Raw genomic sequence first — 15544 nt, forward strand, 5'->3', positions numbered from 1 at the left:
TCACCTTTTTCCCCATTCTGATGCTCAGTTTGAACTTCAGCAGGTCGTCTTGACCATGTCTACATGCCTAAATGCACTGAGTTGCTGCCACATGATTGGCTGTATGGCTCTTGGCGTTAATGAGCAGTTGAACAGGTGTACCTAATAAAGACTGGTGAGTGTATTTTCTTGGGCTGTTATAGTGGGCCTGGGGTCTCCAGGACCCCAAACACAACATAAGGGTTAAATGATGATGATGATGATGATGTTTTGTGTGATACTTAAATATTAGAATTATGAGATTTAGATGATTACAGTTCTGTGAAAGTTAAGCCACAGCAGTGCTCTGTGTTTGATACTGCAGCTTCCACCTGTTTTCTTTCTGAACGACACAAAGCTTTTCCTTCCTCCTCTCTGCCTGACCCTCACACTCAAGCGATCCTCTCTCTTTTCTCCTTTTTTACTATCGCTGCTCCTTTTGCAGCAGAGCACCAGCCAGTCATGCCCGGGATACAGCTGCATCACGTTATCAATGTTAGCCTGTAACACTGTGTAGCTCTGCTGGAGCTGGTTTGTTCACACGGACCTGGAGCAGCTCGCAGTCGATCGCTGTCCTCCACTGGGTTGTGTGTGTGTGTCTTGGCCATCTGCAGAATGGTAAGTGCAGCCTGTCATCTGCATTGTGATGAGAAGTGGGATAGGCACGGTTACAGGCTACCTGTCCTGGTTTATAATGTGAGGAGGCATACAGACGTTGGTCATGTTTTCATCAGTCAGCCTTCGGTTTTTGACAGATGCTCTGGCCAGTTTATTTGTCTTTCCCTAAGCATGGTGTCCTCCGAACCAGTCGGGAGTGTTTACTAGAAAGATGGTGTTTTGTGTCTTGACTCTTTACTCCAGGTCTACTCTACCTGCTACATGTCTTGATATGTTCTTGGTGGCAGTGTCACTGAGGTGAAAACTGGGGCTTCTTCATGTGTATGGGACTGCTCCTGGCAGGCAGATGTTCCTGTAGTTTCACTCCAGCTGCACAGCATATAAGGCAGCTGTAAACCAGAGAGCTTAATCAAATCTGCGGCAGAGGAGCGTAAACCCCATATGAAGGGGTTGCATGCTGGTTGCACATACGGTTGCACAACGTATGTTGTGCTGCTAAAGTCACTGGCACCACAGATGAGTCAGTTGGCAAGCATCCTATTTGTGTGTGTGTGGGTACTTGTGTTGAGGTTTCCAAGCTTTTTGTGTGTGTGCATGTTGTTTTTTTCTTTTTTGTGGCTCTTGGTGTGTTTGGGCATCAAGATTAGAGAAGCGGATTACATCCGCGAGGAGGAGAACAGATGGAAAGAGAAAGAGGAAGGGGACAATTATGTGTAGTTCATGTTGGAGCCCAGGCCGGTTGAGCACCACCCCAGAAGTCACCAACGCCATCTGTTAAGGGTACAAGTCACGGGCCGATGCATATCTCTGAATTCTTATGAAGAATTTACAGGAATCATTTATTTTGTCGTGTGTTGTGAGTGATTTAAATGTACATGTTCACTTTTTAAACGCTGGCAGACATCAGACTGACTGTTTAACCACGTGAGAGCAGAGACTGTTGAGGCCACATGGCGGGGAATCGGCTTTGGTTGGCTCATTCGCAGGTGAACCCCAGATGTAAGAGCCATGTTCCCACAGTCACTATAACAGCTTTTTATCCCCAGTGTGTAGGAAGATTTTCTAAACTGTTAACAGCCTCATAATCCTGAGGTGTCTGGAGCTTCAATCACACACTCATCACACACTCAATTTGGGGAGAGTGTCGCTTGTCAATCAGTGATGCTGTTTGGAGCTTAATAATCTTTGACATACGAGATAAACAGCTCAATCACCAGGGAGATGACCTCAGACGGCCCAGAAGGGGTGGCACAAAAACCAAGGCAGCTTTGCTCTTGACAAATATTGGATCCAGATGAAACATCATAATTGTGTTTATTTGGGGAAGACATGTTAAACTATTGTATATTTGTCTCTCCAAACTTTATTTTTGAAAGCCCACAGACCAGAGGATGTCTATGTGGTAGATGTATAAAATGATGCTTTCATTGGAGAGGAGCTGGTATGGAGGATTTTACCCTCACACACTCAAGTCATCTCTGCTTGATAAGAAAGTAACACTTTGACTTGTTCTCACTTGAAGTAACACTTTTGCTTTATAGTGTTGGTGATAACTGTTGAGTAATGGCTGTGCCAAGAGTGTACACTGACCATCTGCTTCAAGGCCTGTTGTGTGTATGTGTGTGTGTGCTACATCGTGCTGTGATCTCAAATATACATTACTGTTTAACATACAACACAATTTGTGACATTGATACATCAGTCTGAAGCCTGTTGGTGCTGTAATATGTCACCTCTTCTTTGGTCAGTATTTCTGATATCAGAGAAATAATCTGTAGTAACTTGCATCGTAAATCTTTCCTCTTCTTATCTTTGAAATCTTGTTCCCAAAGACAGTTTAAGTTATTGCAGATGTTGGGGGTTTCCTGTGTAAGGATATTATGAAATGAAAATGATGTTCAGTGCTGTGTGATCCTATAATTGCTGACTAGCAATTGTTACCATGGTCAGCTCAGCATAGTGAATCCTGTATCATGCAATGGAAGAATGAAGTGTATGGACTATTGACTAGGACAAGTGTTGTATTCATCCTCAAACACACCAAACCAACATCCAAGAACTAGTGGAGATGACAGCCGGCCGTTGCATCTCCTCACATCACCTTTGTCTCAACCAAAAAATTGCTCATGAACACACAGCAAAGACAATAGCCAGCGGTCAACTAGCATCAAAGTTCTGGGCCTGCATGAGAGGAAATAACTCTTCTTAGCAGCAGGCGGTGGTAGTCTATATTCGTCATTTGTCAAAAGGTAAACCTGAAGAATCAACAGGATGGATGCAAGACGCTAGTTAGCCAATTAGCACATTGACAACACAACCCAGTGTTGAAAAAGAAAAAGATATTTACAGTGCACTGGCGAACAATAGCAAAAAAATTCCGAACCTTTTCTATTGAAGAGCTCAATGGCTAAAAAATAATCATACCAAACAAGTTTGTGTCAACGTTACGCCCTCTTGACTGAAGTTATTTGTTTGCTTCCCTTACTTCCATTTCTCTTCTCGTGCACTGAGCTGAACTACCAATCAGAGAGATTTCATTCACCAATGGGCTTCACAGTCTCCAACACCGATTCAACTGGCTAGATTGGTAGAACAAAGCCCACTAGACCCGACTAGTGCCAAAAGTGCAGGACATACTGCAAAACTAGGGCGACAGATGTTCGCCAAGGGTGCGACAGTCAGCTTGGTGTGTCAGGGCCCTTTAAAATGCTGTCTCTTAACTTTCAAAAGATAGAATTACACACAGGTTACATTACCGCTGTGCAACCAGTCTTGGAACCCATTGCCATTGGTCTGACAACAATGAGCCTCTGCGGGCAACTGCCAATATTTCTGGGGCTCCAGTGTAGCCAACACATATCCTGGCCAAGACTTACTCTTCCATGCACCTCTCATTACTTACAGTCCAATTAGTAAATTGAAGCACTATATAGCCTGCACAGAGTCATGACACACTACAAACAGACATCTGGATATGAATGAAGATAAATTAGAAACAAGCTAATAAAAAGCTAGACAGAAGATAAAAGAGAGCCGATGGGTTCCAGGATTGCATTTCGGTCAATGTGTTTTGCCTCTTCTGCTCTCCACGTGGACTGTTTACCTGCATGCAACCAAACCGCTCAAATATGATTGGTTGATATTAGTCGGATGAGATGAGATACGATGCGATGCGATGCGATACGATACAATATACTTTATTGTCCTTGTGGGGAAATTTGTCTTGCACTCAGGAGTTGCAAAAGTATTGTAGTATAAAAGCACATACTACATTAACAGTATAGCAAATTGGCCACTAATATATTGCACATAACACCAGCACACAACAGAGCACCATAAGCGAAACACAACACAACCCCTAAGCATAAAGCAACATTATTTAAAAGCTTAATTGAGGTTGGCACAAACACAAACCAGAACGCTTCCAACACCAAAATCTTGTCCCGTTGCCTACAAATTCTGCATATATGTAGATATCAGTTTACAGTGATTACTATGCAACTGGCCTCTGATCCATATATGCTGTTGATGTTTCTAAATGTTTCATATTTTCACCATCTTTAGATGACCAGAGATCCTTTTGCTTTGTAAAATCTAAGTAGATTTGAACTTAAAAATGTCATGAAAGAGTGGCTATCCACACCAAGCACCTTAGAAGTAGCCCCCGCAATTTCGTTGTATAGGTAGCATCCTTGTTAATGTGCAATGACAATAAAGGCTTTCTAAACACTTGCTAATCAAATACTTCCACACATCCTGTCCATTTCATTACCAAAATCTGCTCTCCCAAATGACATTATATGATAATGTGTTAGTGGAAATGCCCTCAGGAGGTCTGTGGTGTGAGATAACACAGTATCAAGAAATGGGGAAACAGGTGGACTTGTTTTATCTACAGACACTAGAACTCGACATAGAAGAAATCTTAAACCTTACAAAACCTTTTCCATGAGGTAGATCTTTAATGGTAGATGAACACCAATGGCAGTGAGCTGCCATGCAAGAGGGTTTAGTGTCTGACACTTTGACATGTTGACAGTAGCAGCCGGGAATTAGACTGCCAATACTGCCATCAGTGGATGACGCACTATTCCTGCTGAGTCACAGCAAAGGGATTGTTCAAGATGGTGAGTGTAATTGCAGAGATGGGTACTGATCAGATAGTCAAACATTTTAAAGTGTGCACACAGCAACTGGTTTGGGTTGCACATTAAAGTCGAGGTGTTGCAGGGCTCTGAGATCAATCTGTGGTATAACTCTGTCAACAAAAGCACATGTTTGCATTTACTTTGGAAGGCTGAGCTCAAATTTGACAAAATAGGGCTGATAATGTTAATGTGGTAGCAAAGCTGCAAGTTGTTAAACTTCACAGATGATCTCCCAGGCATGAGTTTTGCCTGTAGTGCAAACTGAAGTCAAACTAGTTTATGCATATTGCTCATGATGTAATGAATAGTAAACCTCCAACATTGCCTGCCCTGGGGACCGCCGATTGCAGTTTCTTAATCTGCTGTTGCAAAAGTAATGAATCTAAGAATAGTTTAGCTACTTTCTGTTTGTTTCCACTCTATCGGCACCTTTGGCAAGACAGGAAATCCAGTCCAGACACTGATGTAAATTCTCTTATTGGATTTGTTCAAAACACAATGCCGACACTGTTTGAGCAGATCTGTGGCTCCGACTTCAGAGTTCACCCTCTTCAGTGGCATTGTGATAAGGCCCAGCAGGAGCCAAAAATCACACAAGGTGGTTTTGTGTTCATGTAATGTGGGAGTTAGACAGGCTGGAATTCAGTGTTGCAGAAGCGAGGCCACACAACAACCGAGTGACTTCCTTTGACCAGGGTAAACAGAGTTCACCACCCAGCAGATGTTGGGCTTGTTTTGTCTGCTGTCGCCTTCGGTCCCGCAGGTGTTGGTTTTTCTCTGCTCTGTTTGGGTGCAACTCTCCAGTCTGACTAAATATTAACAACGCCTTTCTGTACTGGACCCAAGTCAGTTGGTTCTGTGTTTTTCTTAATGATTCAGCTGTCAGTGGAAACCAACAGACATAATAATTCCTGGTTCTCATTTTGAGTAATGGCTGAGAATAAACAGTACAACTCATTAAAATGTCAGGTCTGTGCCAAAGACTGAGGAATCAAAGCATTCAAGGCAAACCAGACTCATTGTTAAGGCTTCTGAAGTGTAATTTCAGCATCTTGTGTGTGTGCTTGTCTGATTTCGATAAGATCTAAATCTGATATTTTCACCAATTCTTTCTTAATTTAGCCAGGTTACATTATACCATCCATGCCTCTTGCTAATGATGCCGTTCAGACGTTTAAATTGTTGGAAAAGATTACAGACAGAACAAAGCAAACACCCCAACATTGAGAATACAGTTCATATGGCCATAATTGGCTTATTTTCTGCCGTTTCCCTCTGATTGTTTGTGACTTGTTTTGTAGCTCTCTCAAGAGTAATGATTAAAATAGAAAAAAATGTAGCCAAAACTGTGCTTGAGACAGATTTTGGGCTGGCTGGAAATCACACTCTCTGCAGGCAAAGCTGTTTCTTGTGGGTCAGTGGACACGGACAAGCCACAGATGACTGCGCCTGGCATTACATGACACATAAATCCGGCATCCCATGAATTTAAAGTAAAAACTAGCTATTTGCCTCCTAAACTTGTAAACTGTTAGATGACTTGACTGTAACTTACAGTGTGATTAAAATGACTTAACACGAACAAAGGAATTCCTCGCTTGTAATCTGGAAAAGCCTCTCCCTTTCTATAAGTCGTCCTGCAGAGCCCCCCCTCCCTCTCCAGAGCCTTTGTTGCGCCGTGCCACCTTTTAAGGGGGGAAAAAACAAAGTGAGAAAATGCTTTAGCCGCTTTCCAACAGGAATCTCTCTGTGTCAGATAAAGAGCCTTAATTGAATGGAGGAGGAAGTGTAGGAAGTGTAAGTTCAGCAGATCTAGCGTTCCACGCTATTGTTGAACAATATTTATGTTCCTACAGAGACGGTGAATATCTGCTTCACAGGGCGTCAGCGTGCACTGACTGTTACTGTACTGTTGAGACGTTTCATCCAGTTTCTCAGACAGCTCAGGAGAAAATGCATGTCCAATTCAAAGTTTCTGCATATTTTCTGCATATTTCATGTTGGCCTGAAACTGCAAAGGTTTTCATTCTTTCTTGGATTTTCACTTGCACAAAACACACTACTGTAGACAAGGTCACAGGACTGCCTGTGTTTGGGGTCAAAGTTGCCATCGAGTTCAGAGTATGTGTGTTCATTATGTATCTGCAAAATTGCAATATCATCTTTTAGTGGAATCATACAGTGTTACTGATTAAGAAAATTCTGTAGTTTAGATTTAATTCCTGGCAAACTGTTGTGAAAAAGGTGAGCGTCTAGATTTTCGCTCATTGAATATTAATGTTGTGAACAGTGAGCCTTTTTCACAGCAGACATTTTGACATGTCACAGTAGGAGATAGCTGAAATCCATTTAGCTGCTGCAGTTCCACGGTCCTGCTAGTCTCCATGTTACATCACTGTCACAGCTTACTGAGACACATAAAGGGATAAGTTGCTGATTTTCAACCAGCTTTGTGTCATAACAGTGTGGGTAGTATGTGTAAATGAACTTTGGTAAATTTCCCTCCATCTTACAGCTCAAACTAAGCTCCAACCAAACTGTAAAACGAGGCAGTGCTGATCAAATACAAACGAAGATCATGTTACTGTGTTGCCTATTTCTTGCCTAAAATGTGTTCAGAAACATAGATATCAGACTTGAGCACCATACTTTTTCCAGTATTGTTCAAATGACGGCTGAAACTACTGAGATCAAATGGTACAACTAAGCAGTTGTTACTGGTTTACCCTTAATGCCCTTTAAGGGTGGCGGCCTTCTGGGTAACCTGTGAGGGTGTGACGTGTGCTTCATGGTGTATGTGGAGGGAAGCAGTGTGTGTCTAGGAAGTGTCTAGATAGGCTCATCGCTACTGTTAGACCTCATGAGAAGGCCATGTCTGTTGTTTTGTGGCGAAGACTGCAATAAAGCCATTGTTAGTGAACGGCACCTGAACGCCTCGCCATCCTTCCTTCTGCAGAGTTGTCAGGACCGCTAGAAGCTAGTTACCAGCTGATGATGAGCCAAGCTAAAATGAACGTTAATAAGCCAGCATGTTTCCAACTACAGTTCGGAGCTGGTAAGCTGTCACTGAGAGAGGTAACAGTGCCTATTTTAGGGTGACCATATTTTGATTTTCAAAAAAGAGGACATTCGGCCAGCCACGACATAGCCTACTTAAATGATACTCGCAGCTTACTCAAAGATGCCTTATCATTTTAATATATTTAAAGTTTATACAGTACAGGCCAAAAGTTTGGACACACCTTCTCATTCAATGCGTTTTCTTTATTTTCATGACTATTTACATTGTAGATTCTCACTGAAGGCATCAAAACTATGAATGAACACGTGGAGTTATGTACTTAACAAAAAAAGGTGAAATAACTGAAAACATGTTTTATATTCTAGTTTCTTCAAAATAGCCACCCTTTGCTCTGATTACTGCTTTGCACACTCTTGGCATTCTCTCCATGAGCTTCAAGAGGTAGTCACCTGAAATGGTTTTCCAACAGTCTTGAAGGAGTTCCCAGAGGTGTTTAGCACTTGTTGGCCCCTTTGCCTTCAATCTGCGGTCCAGCTCACCCCAAACCATCTTGATTGGGTTCAGGTCCTGTGACTGTGGAGGCCAGGTCATCTGCCGCAGCACTCCATCACTCTCCTTCTTGGTCAAATAGCCCTTACACAGCCTGGAGGTGTGTTTGGGGTCATTGTCCTGTTGAAAAATAAATGATCGTCCAACTAAACGCAAACCGGATGGGATGGCATGTCGCTGCAGGATGCTGTGGTAGCCATGCTGGTTCAGTGTGCCTTCAATTTTGAATAAATCCCCAACAGTGTCACCAGCAAAACACCCCCACACCATCACACCTCCTCCTCCATGCTTCACAGTGGGAACCAGGCATGTGGAATCCATCCGTTCACCTTTTCTGCGTCTCACAAAGACACGGCGGTTGGAACCAAAGATCTCAAATTTGGACTCATCAGACCAAAGCACAGATTTCCACTGGTCTAATGTCCATTCCTTGTGTTTCTTGGCCCAAACAAATCTCTTCTGCTTGTTGCCTCTCCTTAGCAGTGGTTTCCTAGCAGCTATTTGACCATGAAGGCCTGATTCGCGCAGTCTCCTCTTAACAGTTGTTCTAGAGATGGTCTGCTGCTAGAACTCTGTGTGGCATTCATCTGGTCTCTGATCTGAGCTGCTGTTAACTTGCGATTTCTGAGGCTGGTGACTCGGATGAACTTATCCTCAGAAGCAGAGGTGAGTCTTGGTCTTCCTTTCCTGGGTCGGTCCTCATGTGTGCCAGTTTCGTTGTAGCGCTTGATGGTTTTTGCGGCTCCACTTGGGGACACATTTAAAGTTTTTGCAATTTTCCGGACTGACTGACCTTCATTTCTTAAAGTAATGATGGCCACTCGTTTTTCTTTAGTTAGCTGATTGGTTCTTGCCATAATATGAATTTTAACAGTTGTCCAATAGGGCTGTCGGCTGTGTATTAACCTGACTTCTGCACAACACAACTGATGGTCCCAACCCCATTGATAAAGCAAGAAATTCCACTAATTAACCCTGATAAGGCACACCTGTGAAGTGGAAACCATTTCAGGTGACTACCTCTTGAAGCTCATCGAGAGAATGCCAAGAGTGTGCAAAGCAGTAATCAGAGCAAAGGGTGGCTATTTTGAAGAGACTAGAATATAAAACATGTTTTCAGTTATTTCACCTTTTTTTGTTAAGTACATAACTCCACATGTGTTCATTCATAGTTTTGATGCCTTCAGTGAGAATCTACAATGTAAATAGTCATGAAAATAAAGAAAACGCATTGAATGAGAAGGTGTGTCCAAACTTTTGGCCTGTACTGTATGTATGGATAGAAAATTCAGTTATATTACAAAATAATATCTCTCAAAGACAGAAATTCAGATAGGCCTCTATAGGGGACACATACACACACTAGAGTGTGGCGATCCAAGCCCGATGGTACCCGACGGGTTGGGCTGGGTTTGGTCAAAAATGTAGCTATAAATTATATTCGTTGGATTCATCGGATTCGGTCAGCTTTCAGTGAAAATGAAGTGTAAAATAAATAAAATCCTATTGTCTGTCCTGTTTATTGCTTGGGCACTGTTATTTACGTGACAACACCTGAACATAACACACACAGACACACATTGGCTGTTTGTTTCTACCTCTCCCCTCTCTGGAAGTCTCGGACCTCCAGCCGCCCGCCTCTGCCTTGATTAAACGCTGAAAATAAAATAAAAGAGGGAGACAGGTTTTTCCTATTTTATCTTATTTTGTTTTATGTCTCCCTCTCGTCTCGCTGGAACCGTCGGACCTCCTGCCTCCCGCTCCCGTCTCAAACACGGAGGTCTCCCTCTCTGCAGAGCACGCCCAGCCTGTTAAATAGCCTGTAACCATAACAACTGTGTGACACAAACTCAGTGCTTTGGTCATCAAATAATGTTGGGCTCGGTTCGGGTTCGGACAGAAATATGCGGCCCGTGCCGCACTCTAACACACACACACACACACACACACACACACACACACACACACACACACACACACAAACACAAACACACGGAAAACCGGACATTATCATCAGTTTATAAACCCCCCCCCCCGACGGGACATGAAAAGTGGACATGTCCGGACAAAAGAGGACGTTTGGTTAGCCTAGCCTATTTCTCTCCTAAAATGTTTTGAGAAACAGATTTCCGCTCACCATTTAGCTGTTATTCAAGATAATTTGTTACCACCCAGCTGCCATATTGTCTTCTGTGGAAAAACAGCTAAGTTCACCTTATGCCACCCACCAGCAAAAGTGTTTATTGGTCCTCTGCGGTGCAGTGCATTCTGGTAGTTGTAGGTTTTCTACCTCTTGAGTAAAAGTGAATACAGCTGCAGTTTTCTCTGGTGATGTAGCACCAATTTCACAAGTATTTGTATCTTTCTACTGCATAGACAGCCCAGTTTTATGAAAGACCATCTTTCCAGCAGTGACATACTTCTTTAAATGGAACAAAGCCATTGCCATTAGTAATACCTGTGCTTCTCTGCCAGCAGAAGTCAAAGTGTCTGATGTGGAAAAGGCCAATGACATATACAATAAATACTATGCATGACACACAGAAACTTTAATGCACATCAGCAGCTGTGCATCTACAGTCCAGCTGCTTTTTGCCAGTCACGAGCAGCAGGTGGCACTGCCCTCCCTCCACTGCCTGCTCCCATGGGGCACTGCAGCATCCTCTGCAATAACTAAATGACATTTTGCACTCCAAACACCGAAACACAGACAGTCATGCTTTGTGAAGATGCAATTAGTAGATCAGTCTCCTCTCTGGTTTGTTGGCTGGCATCTTTTTTTGAATACCAGCATTTGTTGGCAGCAGATGCTGGTCCGTGTGCAGCGGCTTTTATCAAGGAACCCATTCCAGCCCCGCTGGACCCGAGCCAGACGACCTCACAATGTAAACAGGGGCAGAGAGACATTTTAATTACGACCGGCAATGTGATCCTCACAGCACCACAGACAGCACTTTACTGGCATGTCTGCTGTGTCTGACCCCTGTATGTCAACAGGCCATCATATAAGTTAATGCATGTATGTGAGTGTGTACGTGCAGCCTGGGATTGTATATCTAAAGCCATCCGTGCCTTGGGCACTGTCAGCCCTTTCAGATGGTCCATGATAATCACCCTCATGATGCGGACCAGCCAAAGAGGATTAAAGCAGACCTGAAGTCGACTCCCCAGACACCGTCTTTCCTTACAGGAAGTAACGTCTCCTGTCTGTTTGCATATGTTTTTTTCTGCTCCCTCTCATCCGTGCCAGTTCTTCACATGCATCACATAAAGCGGGGGGGTTTAAGTGAGATTTGCCCTCTGTGTGGTTTGTTAGACTGGCATGTCTGTTGACCTGATACTATTTGTGTTACTCTCTGTCTGCTACTTATGGTAGTTATTACCGTTGTATAAGTTGGCACACTTAGCAGCGCGAGCTATTAAGATTGGTATCATGTTACATTTAGTTCTTCCTCCCATAGGCAGAAAATGAATTCTCAGCTGAATTGTGCCTCTGTGTTTCTTCTCTCTCTGCCTCTCTTTCTCATGTTAAACTGGAATACTAAAGATTAAATTGCAGACACAAGCTGAGCTGTTCAAACCAGATCTCTGTGGTTTAGACAGTGTCGGGCTGGTGTAAGTCACTGGGACAGTCACAGTCTCTTAAACGTCTCTTTTTACAAGTCATACACTAAATAGCAGCGACTCATTGAGCTCATTCACTTCTGTACTGGAGCCAGAGCAATAACTTAATCACAGACTCTTAATTCCTTAAGAATGAGTGAGTATTATAAGACTTACAAAGCACAGAGATCCATCGAGATTAAGGAAAAGCTTTGTGCTGTGGCCCACTTAAGTGTGTGTGTGTGTGTGTGTGTGTGTGTGTGTGTGTGTGTATGTGTGTATGTGTGTGTGAGAGAGAGAGAAAGAGAGTGTATTAGATAAAAAGATTATTTGTAGCATGTAGGCCACAAGTCACCTCTCCTCCCCACCATGGACACACACACACTGATTCCTCTTGTACCACTCTGGCCCTGGCACTGCCAGCTGGGAGGTCTGGGCTGAATGTGACGGCCATTGTAAGAAGTTCTGTGCAGTCTGCTGTTGTGTTCCTCTGATGCTCAGACCACATACTTTTGATTATTCTTTATTGTTATTCCAGTTGTAGTTAATTTATCTACACTATTCATTCATGCACATGAATGAGATTGTGTCTGTGATCATCTATCTGTTGTGATCCCACATGTGTTGCTTTAAGATTGAGGGCACGACAGGCTTGAAGCAAGGCGGCAAGGCAGATGTTGTCGAGCTCCCCGCAGAGCATCACCTCCTCTGAAGTCGGGACGTCTCCGCAGACGCGATCTGCCATCACTTCAGCTGCAGCTCATCTGCATATCAGCTGCAGATTGGCCCAAACACGAGAGCAAGGCGGAGCTTTTGAAATACTCCAGATGCAGAGTGGTGTGGATCGAAGGTGTACCTGTTTTTAAAAAAGACGTTTCCAGTCCAAGTGAGTGGGGTTGGGGGGAGTCGGGAAAGAAAACTGGATGCCATCTGATTGGTGAGGCAGGGAAAATAGGTGTGCTTATGTAACGTGGGGTGCCCTGAAACTAAAGAAGTGACACTCAGTCTGAGGAGCTTTCCAAAGGCCTTTTCACTGGCTTCTTTCTCTTCCCTGGCTGTCTGGTGAAACTAAAGGAATACTGGCTCTGGAGGGAGAATATGGCAGCAAATTCAGAAGCAAACAGTGACACAGAGGTATGTGCTCAGTGCTTTCCTTCTAGTTGACCCTGCAATTAAGTGCATCTCTTTGTGGCTTTGTTTTTTTCTTTGTAACCATCCAACATAGTCGTCTGTGGCTGCAGGTTTCCCCTGTGTGTATACAGTATACATGTGTCAGAGAATCCTCATGAGCTGGACCGTTCACATGAATGCATGTGACCAGGCTTTGTGCTCAAATATGAGCGTGTAAGTAATGACAATTTTCTGCTAAGCTACAGAGAGGACTGTCTGTTTTCCACATGGCTGAACACAATGGAGTTTTCCCTGCTGTCTACCTCGAAGATGTTAAAGCACACATGTATTGATCAGGTGTGACAGCTTAATGCATTGAGAGTGTGGTGAGTATCATAGCCTCTGATGGTGGAAGACTGACAGGAATACATTTGGGGCGGTGATGCACGTGGCTTTAGTGCACTGCCATCTTTTTTTAATCTTCCTCTGGCTTAAATTATAAAGCACAGAGAAACTTTAAGTCTTGTGTTTTCTGTTGCGTTGGATATGTGGAGTTTTGGTCACGTGGAAATTTGCATCAGCTCTATAGCTGTGGGAGTGTGTGTGGTGAAGAGGGACTATTTCTGTCTCTCTCTCTCTCTCTCTCTCTTTCTCTCTCTCTCTCTCTCTCTCTCTCTCTCTCTCTCTCTCTGTACTGGGCCAGCTTCACACAGAGACCTGCTATAACTATCCAAACAACCACAGTATTCACACAGAGCGCACATGGCTCACTTCACCACCTGCTACTGGCCTCGCCACAAGGGGAACCTCACTGGTATTCAGCCTGTGCATTCCAAAACATTCACTTTTTTTAAGAGGAATAAACACAGAGCGTTATTTTGGGTGTGAATAGCCACATTTATATTCATGATTTTTCTTGAAAAATGTCTAAGATTCAACAGGAGTTTGAGATTAGAGTGTAGATAGATTCATAATTGCAAGCCAGCGTACAGTTAATGTGCATTCCTGCCAACAGGGGCAAAGCCTGCCAAGCAAAAATGATTTAGCATTCATTGAATAATAGCATAGTAATTATTGTAGCTGGGTTATAAATGACTCTGTCGACTGCATTTCATCCCGAGCTGAAATCGGCTTTCATCATAGGTCAATAACAACATGCTGTATAGTTTCTTTATGACTTCTGGCAGCTTCTGATTGCATTTCCCATGTCATAAGAGAACATTTGAAGTGGGCTTTCCCCTGAGAGCTGTGTTTCATGCAACAAATCATCATCCATCAGCACTGTGGCAGCCAAACCCACTACCACGATCCAACAGTAACAAAGCAGCAGAGTCAACCACACAACTTGTTTGTGTTGAGTTGGGTTTCATGTCCTTCAATTGTTTCTCAGGGACTGCATGGGCTTCAGCCCCATCGTAAAACATGTCCCATATCTCTCTGACATACTCAAGAGGCTACTTACAATGGTCTCCTTGATAAGCTTTGACTGAAAAGAGGTAGCATTTGTTTCTGTAGTTGTGCGGCAACCCGCCATTTCCCCCTCAGACTGCTTATTAAAGTTCATTAAAAGTATTGGATCCCTTGGTACTGGACTGTATATGCAATAATACGCTCTGTGGTCAAATTTCTTCTTCAGGATAATGAAGGCCAGCATCTCCTCCAGAGCAGAGTTCAGCATGTAAGTCTGTTAAGAGGCATCTGCACACCACAAGTGCAGTTTTATCAGAATTGCAGGAAATGCCAAATAAGCAGCTGTTCACAGAGTAAAATATGTTGTCATTACTTAAGGCGTAACGTTCCTTTCCACATACCTTTGTTTCATTTCCATTATGTCTCATTTATTTGGCTGTGTTGAAAATGTTTTAAGTAATGTGAGGAAGTCTTTAAGTGGACTTGTCCAACTATATACGACAGCTTATTTGTCACAAAGTGGTTCTGCTTTGGTGTTTCTAGCCTGTCTGAGATATTTCCAGTCACGTGTGTCACTCCAGGGCCTCAGCCACTATATGCCACTCTGGACCAGAACCAGCCACACTGAGGTCTCACCTGGTCTCAGGCTTATTTATTCAGTTTCATCATTAACAAACTCTGCATGGCATCATTGCCGATAAAGGTTGCTTATTAGTCACGATGAAGTATCCCTCTAGAGGAACTGAAATGTCAGTTTGGCCAGTTATGGAAATTGTAATTGGATCAGGTCTCAGCTGTGACTCGTTCCGGTGGGAGACTCTGAGTGGCTGCTTAATGAAAATGTGTGAAATTTATGTCAGAGCTGACTTGCTTTTACTCTACTTATAGAAGTCACGTCATGTAATTAATATCACAGAATTAGGATGAGGGGACATTTCTGTAGATCTGACACAAAGTAAGGCCACAGTTTTTGTTTTAAAAGAGGTCGAAGTCTGGTTTGTTGGTTCTCTTTTCAAACTTTTAATCCACCAACCTTGTTGTTGTATTTTGAAAGGAATAATGGCCA

The 15544-nt window shown here is 43.2% G+C and overlaps 1 protein-coding gene across 2 annotated transcripts in view; it reads left to right on the top strand.

Annotated features, from left to right (window-relative positions):
• Nucleotides 1-616: 616 nt before the first annotated feature.
• septin4b (septin 4b) overlaps nt 617-15544 on the top strand; it is a 39089-nt gene continuing 24161 nt past the window's right edge. The window contains exon 1 of one of the 2 annotated variants that reach the window (XM_078167118.1): nt 617-636. In XM_078167118.1, the coding sequence (XP_078023244.1) occupies nt 634-636 (3 nt within the window). In that variant the 5' untranslated portion in view covers nt 617-633. Of the gene's footprint in view, nt 637-12451; nt 13093-15544 lie in introns of those variants that run through there. The other variant, XM_033631385.2, reaches the window with a different exon arrangement.

The sequence above is a fragment of the Epinephelus lanceolatus genome, chromosome 4 (genome assembly GCF_041903045.1).
Source record: "Epinephelus lanceolatus isolate andai-2023 chromosome 4, ASM4190304v1, whole genome shotgun sequence".
Taxonomy (NCBI): Eukaryota; Metazoa; Chordata; class Actinopteri; order Perciformes; family Serranidae; genus Epinephelus; species Epinephelus lanceolatus.